Raw genomic sequence first — 10,699 nt, 5'->3', positions numbered from 1 at the left:
CAAAAACATTACAAAAATATTGTTAAACAAGAGCTCGCGAAAAAACTTTTATGGTCACTCATACGGTATTTGGCGATGTAATACTGAGTAGTTGTTATTTTTACATTGATTTTAAGTTATAATAATAGAAACCTGCTTACAAACACTTCAGGATTAGTTTACTGCGGATTGTATTAGTGAAAATTATTGGGAATTAAATTTGAATTAGAATTAAATTTATATCCCCACACATTTTTTTGGTGCCATAGGCATAAAATTAATATGAATTTCATTTTTAAATTGTGTCATCCTGTTCTATCAAAAAAATTGAAAAATAATTTAATACATTTACATACATTATATTTATATTTTTTTTATATTTTCTGGCTTAATGACAATTAGGGCAACTGTGTAGAGGAAAAATCTTGATTGGTGCTAACATAATTTACAAAAGGAACATAAAAAATGATATTTTTCTGCAGATTTACTTTAATCTTAAGTTGAGTCGTAAAACATGGTGACGTTTTGTGCCTCATCCACAGGAATCCCTAAACTGAAACTAACAAAGCAAGATTTCCCTAAAGATTTCGGGTCCAGTATGTCCATCAGAGCGAAAACCGTAGAAGTGATACCGCCCACCAAGCCGACCAGCACGATGAAGTACAGCAGAATTCTCTCGTAGATCGGAATTTTTCTGCCGAAAACGAATAATTTTGGTTATTAATTTTCATGTAGCTGGCTAATACATTCGTAATGAAAATAGCATAAGTCTGGCATTGATATTGTCATTACGTTCAAAGAGAAAGAAAGGAATGATAAGCCAAGAAATAAATATCACTCGATAATAAGATCGCAAATGAATAGCTGAAGCGTTCGAAGATTGTACGGAGAAACAGACATACGAGCAAATTAATCATTTACCATGTCCAGACGGACAGAATTATTATTGCTATTGAATAACCCTTTTTCCGTCCAATAATAATGAGCTAATTCCGAGAAATGACATTTTCGACCTTCACCCCAATTTTTTCACCATAAAAGCAATGATGCTACATAGATTAGAATATCCCTATACTCACTTTTCTTCCCATTTTCCCTCCCCTTTCTGGTCCACCAGCCGTAAATACATGAGCGGAGGGAAGAGGAAGCTCAAGGAAGTGATTGTTGATCCTCCGAAAAGATTGAGTATTTTACCAAAGTCCGGAACTGCTAAGCAGACGAAAGTCACAAAGCAAACGACACAAGTACGCACCACGACCCGCTTCCAATTAAAACCTGGATTAAAATCGTAACATTAAATTAAGGATTTTGAGACGGGTAGTTTCTGCACATTTATGCGAGAAAGTAATTTTTAACATATCATACAAGCGAATCGAAACGTAGAATTAAAACTATATTGAATATGTAAACTGTGCTAGATTTCTTTGTATTAGTCATTAGATTACGAATGAGAAAAAAAGTAGTATTAAATTCTGCAGAGAAATATAAATATCCGTCTGTAGAGAAATGAAAATAACTTAAGCTGTTCAAAGTATTATTAAAAGAAAAATTCAAAATTAATACTTACTGTTGGGAACTTTTAAGATTTCTTCGAACGCCTGGTCGATGGGATTCATACAGATGACGTAGGTGCAGAGCAGGTTCACTATCACAAATACTATGGCAAAAATTACCGGTATTCCTTCAGTTACCCCCAGAATAATGTTGTCGGGAACCTGGTCTCCGAGAATAGCGTATCCAGTCACACCGATCGGCAGGTACAGCACCAAAATTACTGAAAAATTCAGTCAGGCGGTCAGTAACTATTAGCTAAGTCATGACTGATGTAAATTATTGAGGAAGTTTAATTGAATTAACTATCAACTAAGTTTAATTAATGAATACATAAGAATTTAATTAACAAAAACGCTGTTTCAAACTGTAGGATTGGATTTTGCTATGTTTATCTTTGATTATATTTTATTGCAAATTCGTCTCTACAAAACATGAGAAATGCGCACTTTTAGTGGATATGAACTTAGATTTGATCGACCAACAATTTCAAACTCATTTTCATGAACAGAGAAATTTATTTACGCGTAAACTTCGCTTAACAATCATTATTCTTGTATACTCAACTATTAAAAATTGTGTGCGCATTAGAAAGGTACATTAACATTAGCTGGTCCCCAAACTATTTACTTCAGTTCAGAAAGCCAGAAATAATTGTGTCCTCTCTCTTCTTCGCATCTCCAGAAAGTAGAAATTCAAAGGATATTTTTAAGAAATTTCGTCGTCAGCGTCTATATTCTGACTGTCAGGGTAAATTGAAATTTTTCAAATTGCACGATAAATTGCATAAAGCAAAAGCCCCTCCGTACCAAAACACTTACCTGAAAATGCCACTATGACGCTTTTCCACCAGTCTCTTCTGTCCTCCATGTCGTTTTGAAGCGTTGGGAAAGCCGATGCCCCTCCAAACGCGAATAAAATTGCGCTGAATCCCAAAGAAAAACTTATGAAGGTTGGTGCGCCGTAGCTCGGGTCGGGGTGAAGGGGCTGGTCACAGATCAGCTGTACGATAATAATTACGATCGCCAGTGATGTAGAGACGACTGCAAGAATTGATGCCTGCCTGTGACAAGAGAACCTTAATGGGACGCGGATAGAAGAACCTTATTTTGATAACGCAAAGAGAAGAATTGTTGATTTTTTACATTTACGGAGAAGTTTAAATTTTGAATACTATTGGGAATCTTTGTTTCCAATATTTGGGATTGTGGAATCTTGAACATGAGTGAGTATCAATTTGAAATACACACGCGAAATAAAAGTGAGTGCAACGAGGGGATTCTGTAAACTAAGTTTGATAAAATGTAAACGGACGTGTCTCAAGGCTGAAAGTGACATAACGCGACAAAGCATTTAAGTGATAGTTAAATTTTGATTGCGAGCAGGTATAAGGTGTGATGATGTACTACTATATAGGAACTTTATTTCCTACAAATTCAGCATGTTTTCATATTTAAGCTGTTTTTTAATTTGCCTTTATTAGAAAATAGTTTAAAAAACAAAGTAAAACTAATTCAATAATAAAACGAAAGAAAGACATAAGAAAAACAGTTTTTAATTTCATGCTCTTCATATAACCCATATTCAGTTATATTTTATGTAAAATTGGCAATATATATTATCGCTTAATTGCCGTTACATGCCTACATTCCTTCGATATATTTTTCACGATAATAATTAATAAATCTCTAAACTGTTTCCGTTGAAGGAAATTACTTCATAAAGCATTGGAGGCTTTAAGTGGACAATAAATGGGAGTATAGAATTCATTAGACGTTTGCTTCATCAGGGAATTTTCTTCTGTTCTTCTGTTAATTAAAACTATTCTAAATATTCCAATAAAACTTCCAAGGTTTGAGTAATTCGAATGGTAATAAAAAGTAATTTTATCTTATTGGTATTCCACCGTGCAATGATGAATGAAAATTATGTATTGATTTTTGAACTAGAAATACGGAATTTTAGGTAAAAATATACAAAAGTTGAGGTACGCTTGAAGATTCGCAAAAAGTTTTAATGTTGTCGGTGCAAGTAGATATACTGAAAGTTCGAAATGCTAAGTACAGAGAAGTTTTACTACTAATTTTTCTCATACCTTGAAATTAAATTTTAAGGCTTTTTTCTCAAGCCTGAAGCTCTAACCAAGTTCTTAGAAAATCAGCCCACTGAATTTGGTTTGCTAAATTCTCAATTACAACGGCGTACATCCACATTTATTTCTTTACTTAAATTCAGCTTGATGAAATTGGTTTATAAAGTTAAATAAGTTGCCCACCATCGATACATAATGCATCAAATCTGGTGCGTCCTTAAGGGCTGAGCTCAGACTGTCCCATATGTTAAAAAATAATAAATTAAAATACGACTTTTGGCATAGGAACACCAAATTTTATTATAGTTTCAGGAAAACGTACCAAAAGTCTTTAGGAGATTCCAGGAAAGTAGCAGGGCAGACGGTGACCGAGATAATAATGATCCAGGTGCAGATGCTCACGCTAGTCACCAGGCTGTTCATCATTCCTGCGATGAGGAGAGTGAAGGCGATGCCGTAGCCCATAAGCGTGGCAATCACACACCCAAAACAGAATTTTCTGCAACAAAAAATTGAAATCACATTTTTCGTCACTCAAAAATTACATTATTTGTAATTTTTTCCTTGCAATTTTCAGTAGGCTTTTCTTTTATGCAGCAAAAGTGTAGCTGTGACGAAATCAGGAATGAGATACAATAGGAATTGACCGACACAGAGACTTCTCTGCACCAAGAAAATAACAGCAAGTAAGTTTCCTAACGAATTCCTAACGAATTCCCAGCCAAATAAAATCCTGAGCCGAATAATTAAATGAATATCTGAAAAATTTACCCGAATCGGATGCAATAATGCGGCCTAACTAATATTTTTTCATTCGTTCGTATGGGTGATTTTGACATTAGAAGCTATTAATTTGCAGGTCAACTTTGCAAATGTTTACTTGTTACTGCCAATATTTACTAAATACGATAATTATCTCCAAACAATTCCTCCTTCACCGCCACGACTAAATTTCAAATTAGAATAAAAACGAGGGAGCCGTCGCTTCTTTTTTACAAGAATCCCAATAACTCAAATCAAATTGTGGGCTTGATGATGAAAGAAGCCGTCATTGCAGCGACCCTGTTAGATAGGCGTGATTATTTTTTATCATATCCAAATTCATTCACCATAATAGCCGTTGAGCCTGGAAATGCGACTTGTACATAGCAATAAAAATTGCTGGAAATGTATTAACAACCCGGTATATATTATTTTGTCGCTTTTGTACACTGTTGTTGTAATTCCTTATTTTGTATCGTCCTTCCTTACAAGAATTCCAGTAAATTTAATTATACCATATCGAAATTCGTACACCACTATTCAATCAACATCACGATAATGAGAAAATTCTAACCTAAATCGACTACTTACTAATCAAGTTTGGTTAAAAACTTCCTAATCCTAAATCTATTATTTTCTTATAATGATGAAATAAAATAAGAATAAATATCACAAATGGATCTCATCACCTCCCTATAAGCCCAAAAGCCTTCTCTGCGATGTCCATGTAAGGCTGCCGCACAGGCCGTCGCAGCTCAGGCCAGCGCTCCTCCAGTATGACCCACGCCTTGCCCAGACGTGTCGCGGCGAACCCAACCAGCAAGCAGAAGAGCAAGATCATCGTTACGCCGCCCCAGCCTGTCGAAATTATGATTTATTTTAACGTAGTACATGAAAAAAATATTAAATCTATGGTACAGGTATAGCGGCCAGGGACACAATTAAAGCAGCCTAAAGTTAGTACACGTAGCTGCCTAAATACTTGGAGCGTCCAATTTCACGTATAGATATGATCAGTGGGTTTTTGATAGTACGGCCCCTGGTTAACGCATGAGGGATAATTGAATCCTAATCATTGCAGTGTCACTTTTCGCCAACTAACGAAGCGTTATTTAAAACATTTTTTTTAAACGTGATGAGTACTCAAGATATCCAAATACACGGACTTAATTATTTCTTAATAGCAAAATTGCAAAATTGGAGAAAAATTTGTTCGAGCTAACAAAACTCAATTCCAAAATGCCTTAAACCAGCAAAATACGGAAAACACAATCACGCCCATACAATGAAAATCCCGAAACAATTTTATAACAAACTTCAGCCAGTTTAAAACTGTGTATAAAAAGCTACTCAAACCACGCACCTGAGTTAGCAAGAGCTTTTGGCAGAGCCAAGAACCCGACGCCTGTCATCTGCGCGATGATGAAATAAGAAGTTTTGAGGTAACCAAGACCCCTGACACGCCCCCCATGCCCCGCAGGTCCAGGTTCATCGGTAATTTTCAGACCATCAACTTCGACTTCCTTCTTTGCATCTCCAGGCGTACCTGCCACAGGGCTGTAAACCACAGAATCCATGAGGTTTTTCCGTAATTAAATCTGATCAGAATTCAATGTTTTGTTGTCTGTTTTACGCGTATGCGTGGCCCAAGGTTCGTAGCTATATTTCTGTTGAAGTTTCGATGATTTTCTGTCAAAGCTCCTCCGTTTTCGGATTTTCAAGTTAAAGGCAGTATCGTAATTTGAATTTTAATGAACTACTTATTAATATGCTGGAAAAAACGTTAGAAGCTTTGAGGCCTTTCGAAATCGATCTTTTATGTTTCCATGGTTGAGAAAACTCATATCCTCAGGTCTCTCCGTACTTTCATTATTTTCGCTTCAAAATAAAATTTTTTTATTACTTAAATCTCTGCTAAATTTTATAACAAAAACTGCGAACAAAGTTTTTTACTATCGAAATGTCATTAATTGTTAAATAACCTGCACATGAAATGAAAATATTTTTTAGATAAAATATTTTCTGAAGATTACATTTCAAAATAAAACGCATTACAAATAAAGCTGGAGAAGTAGAGTTAGGTGTACATATTAACTCTAATAAGAAATTTCTAGAAACTGAAGGCACGGAATCATGAACCTTTTAAGGCCTGCTCTTAGCATGTCAAAAAATATGATAAAACCTACTATAAATATTTATTACAGATACAGGAATTAAAATGAGAAAACTCAGCTTAGAGAAAACTCTTTGAAGAGTGGAAAATCATCTTCATGTAAACTCAATAAGAAGCGACAAAAGAAGTAATATGCGACGAGCCGTAAAAATCGAGATGTTGCTACAAGAACATATGCAACTTATATGCGGCATAACTTAGTACTAATATTTTTTAATTTAACTTTTGATATATAATTTAGGAATTATTTTTGTATTTTAATTTTTAATAATATTATTTTTTGCATGTCTGTTAGCACGTTAATAATCAAGTCTCTCTACGCGGACATCGAGGAGCAAGGTTTCAATAACCAACAGAACAGAGGAAAGAAAATTTTACCAGAGTAACTGAAATTCTAGGGCAAGCAGTGCACGACATTCAAACTTTATTATATACTATTCGTGTCTCGTTTATATACATAAACGAAATATAATACTCGTGTCTGGTAATTTCGGATCAACGACTTTAATATTTTGCTCACACTGGTATAACAAGTAATGTATTAAAGTACTCCACAACTATTATGTAGTATAATACACGTTGTGAACCCGGATATGAATACCAAAAAAAAAAAAATTTTTTTCTTAAAAATGATGATTAGGCTCAAGGGAAACTTTCGTACTCAATAGTATCGATACACAATTTACGAACAAAAGAATTTCTGAAAAATAGTTAAATTTCTTCGTTCTTCGCGTGACTTAAAGAAACTGATTTTCACCGAGAAAAGGAGTTTCTGACTATGCCGATATCAAGTGTACACGGCAGATTGCCATTCGTTGCCTTGCATGACAGTTACGAAGTAGTATCTGTGGAAGTAGAAGTAGTATCTACAGGTTCACACTACACGCTCCAGAACGGTAGCACCTATTTTTCACAAATAATTCAAATGAATATATTCATACATGCAGAGCACTTCAGTAACGCTCCTAGTTTCCTAGGGAGTGTCTCGCACTGAAGCGCTCAACTCACAAGCGATGTGGTCACTAGAAAACGTCGACTCTGAGGTTATTTTAGAGCTCCTCTAAAATTAGACCTTCTACCTCCTGTGAGCATGGCGGGTGAATCTCTTCCGCTCTTAATTCGACGGCGGGGTTAAATTTACACTGAAACTTGTCAAATATATTTATTATTTAACCTGCCACCTTGCAAACGCACAACCTAGAATATATGGATGTCACACTATTTAGCAATCATCAAACAAAATTAGACCCAAAGCCATCTGTGCTCATGGCTGTCGAATATTTTCCGCTGTCAATTTGACGGCTTGGAAAAATTTGCCCTGAAAATTTTTATATCTATTTTTAAATATCAATTAATAACCCTGCCATCTTGCAAACGCACCACCAAGAAAATATAAATTTATTATGAATAGGGTTATCCAATAATTGGCTTATGAGATCAAAGTAACTGCAGTTATTTAAATTCTAACTGAATAAAATGAGTTAACTTAGAACTACGTTTTCTCACCATATTCGAATTTCTCACCATATACAAGAATTTTTCATGTCAACTGAGAATTTAGATTGCCACAAATGGTGTTCAAAGCCGCTATATTGGTGAGATATTTGCTGAAAACATGAACACTCTGTCAGTCAGTTATAACCATAAACTTAAGGTGTCAAGTCTCCAAATATATTTTGCCTGCCTTTATTTTATCGCTAGCGCGATTCAGGTCAATGTTTCAGCGGTTGTGTTTGAAATAATGTGGCATGATGCTTTAATATTTTTGGAAGAAAACATTAAGCCCAACGATTTTACTTCTCTGTTTCTTACCGGATAGAGGCTTAAGAAGCAAGTTGTCATAGATATTAAATAAATCAGACAAAAATTTGTTTTAAGTATTGAATATTAATAGCATGGTCATAAAATTTAAATTTGGTCCGATAGCACTCCAGTCTAATCTGAAAGAATAAGAAAAACTTCGGAAAATTATATTTTTTGTAACAAACAAAAGCGTATACTAGATTGCAAGTTTTGGAATGTGCTTAGTTCCAATTTATATAAGGCAAAAGTTAACGAATGGCTTACAGTCTTGTTTTTGTTTAAATTTTATTTTCAATAATTTAAAGTTTTATTGACATTATACAGTCAGATTTGCTTCTCAAGCGCTATTTTGCGAGATGAGGTGTCAAGCTCAACTGTTTATGAGACACGACTTGCATATCTAAGCGTCGCCTCATTTTCTATGACGTGAATACCAGTTGTATTTACATAATTGTTATAGCTTACAAATTGCATTGAAATTACAACACCAATTGAATTTCAATAACATTCTCTTGCCTTTTCCTTGCCTCATATTAGATTAGTCATGATTATTAATTAATGTGAATTCTATAATCGCCTTCTTCTGCTAAATAGAACTACGACGCCTGAACTCTGATTTCGATTAATTTTTGAGCGCGTTGAAGCAGTAACGTGTTAACATCGCTAGTCCTCCTAACTAATTTTGATACTAAATTTTATCGCGACTAAATGCATTGCTTGCATTAACATTTTTCTGTTATTTTCATTCTAAATTAATAGCGCTGATCCTTACCTTTGAACAAGAGCCTTGGCGGACAAAAATGACTGTTTCTGCTCGTCGTTCGATTCCATGTTTCCAAGATTCACTGAATGCACTACAGCCGTAATTAATTTTTTATTTAAATAGCTAGTTTATTTCGATCATTACATTACTATAATTTGAACTCCGTAAATATATTATCCACTTTAATTAATTGAACGGTTTTTATTAAATAATGTTTACTAATTTGTCCAATGCTGACGGAAAGAGATAAATAGGATTATGTATGTCACGATAAATAAGATTATGTATAAATATTTCGTCGTACATTAAATTCGCCAAATACTCAATACTATTAATATAAAAATATTGATATGTATGGTTATTTTATAGTATAAAAGATCGTTTTACACTAAATATCATATACGAATAAACTGACCCCCTAGCTCGCACCAATTAACAGTAATTACATTATGTCTTTGTCGATGATGCACAATCTACACGTCAGCCGCCTCGGTTTTTATACAAGTGACAGGCACGCCCGGCTCAAAAATAGAAGCAATTTTCTAAGGTAGGTCGCGCACATAGGAGAGGCAATTATTTTTCGAAGTTTAAGATTTATTCGATGAGATTTATTCACAATTTTGATTCTGTAACTAATATTTTCTTCTCTAACGTTGTCTTAAATACGACTCTTGTTTATCAATCATTGCATGCGCCTGTTGAGTTTGGAATAATTTTCACTGCATTTTCATTTTCTATGCGTTTAATAAATTTTAGGGAATAAGGTCACACAAAATACAAAGGAAGTAAGTATAAATGAGACTATATGTTAAATCGTTGATCATATATTTTTCAGCATTCTAATTGGCTTCGGAGTCAATTGAACTTTAACCATTAAGGTGACATTCCTCTCGGCCATATATTTAGCTTAGTCGTGCATTTATGTCTACCAAAGTAATAAGTTATTGTAGATTTGTAAGGAACTACACTGTAAGTAATCAAATCACACAGAATAATCATAAAATAATGCACCAAATATATGCTAATGGATATCTTTATTCCAACATGATACCAGGGAAACAGCGGCACCAACACTGAGTGTCTTGCAGAGAAGCTGCGTTCTCAGATATTTTTTAACGTACCATGCATAACCACCACGCCTGCGCCAATAAAACAGATAAGATTCCTCATGCAACAGAGTCCCGTCTGTTAGCTTTACAAGGGTTCGTCTTATATTTCGTCGTGGATGAAGCACCTTTGATACGATCAGTACAAGCTTCATGCAGAAGCCTGTAACATCATATTTAAATATAAGTTCCTGTAATATCATATTTAAATATGAGCCCCTGAGGACACAAGTTATTCCCGCCTCAGCTGCTCCTCATAAGCCCTCTTGAAAACGACGATCGGAATAGCTTATCACTGAGCCCATAATCTAGTATGCTGTATTGCTCCGGATTCTAGGCAATGGTAAAACTCGATCTGTCTTTTGTATAAATATCCGTACTAATGTATATTTAAAATTGCTATATTTTTTATTCATTTAATTTTTAAATATTTATTGCCCATAGACAATTTACTTATTAATTACTGTGCA

At 34.5% G+C, this 10,699-nt stretch overlaps 1 protein-coding gene across 1 annotated transcript; it reads right to left on the bottom strand.

The window, feature by feature from the left end:
- Positions 1 to 448: 448 nt before the first annotated feature.
- Positions 449 to 9,351, bottom strand: LOC108666156 (lysine histidine transporter 2). The gene is made up of 8 exons (XM_018152975.2): positions 9,133 to 9,351; positions 5,748 to 5,941; positions 5,074 to 5,242; positions 3,945 to 4,121; positions 2,352 to 2,593; positions 1,547 to 1,753; positions 1,059 to 1,254; positions 449 to 673 (listed from the first exon to the last, which is right to left on the bottom strand). Exons 1-8 carry the CDS (start codon positions 9,189 to 9,191, stop codon positions 475 to 477), a joined length of 1,443 nt encoding a protein of 480 aa, XP_018008464.1. The 5' UTR covers positions 9,192 to 9,351; the 3' UTR covers positions 449 to 474.
- Positions 9,352 to 10,699: the final 1,348 nt, after the last annotated feature.

Source organism: Hyalella azteca, unplaced genomic scaffold, assembly GCF_000764305.2.
Source record: "Hyalella azteca isolate HAZT.00-mixed unplaced genomic scaffold, Hazt_2.0.2 contig1600, whole genome shotgun sequence".
In the NCBI taxonomy this organism is placed as follows: domain Eukaryota; kingdom Metazoa; phylum Arthropoda; class Malacostraca; order Amphipoda; family Hyalellidae; genus Hyalella; species Hyalella azteca.
Note: the sequence above shows the minus strand (reverse complement) of the source record. Positions and strands in the feature narration are given on the sequence as shown.

Bases quoted from the DNA above. Each gene is read 5' to 3' on its own strand.
- LOC108666156 (XM_018152975.2), bottom strand. From the start codon at position 9,191: ATGGAATCGAACGACGAGCAGAAACAGTCATTTTTGTCCGCCAAGGCT. The intron at 5,942-9,132 runs GTAAGGATCAGC...TGTGGTTTACAG, and splicing joins GCCAAGGCTCTTGTTCAAAG to CCCTGTGGCAGGTACGCCTG. The intron at 1,754-2,351 runs GTAAGTGTTTTG...TGAATTTTTCAG, and splicing joins CGTCATAGTGGCATTTTCAG to TAATTTTGGTGCTGTACCTG.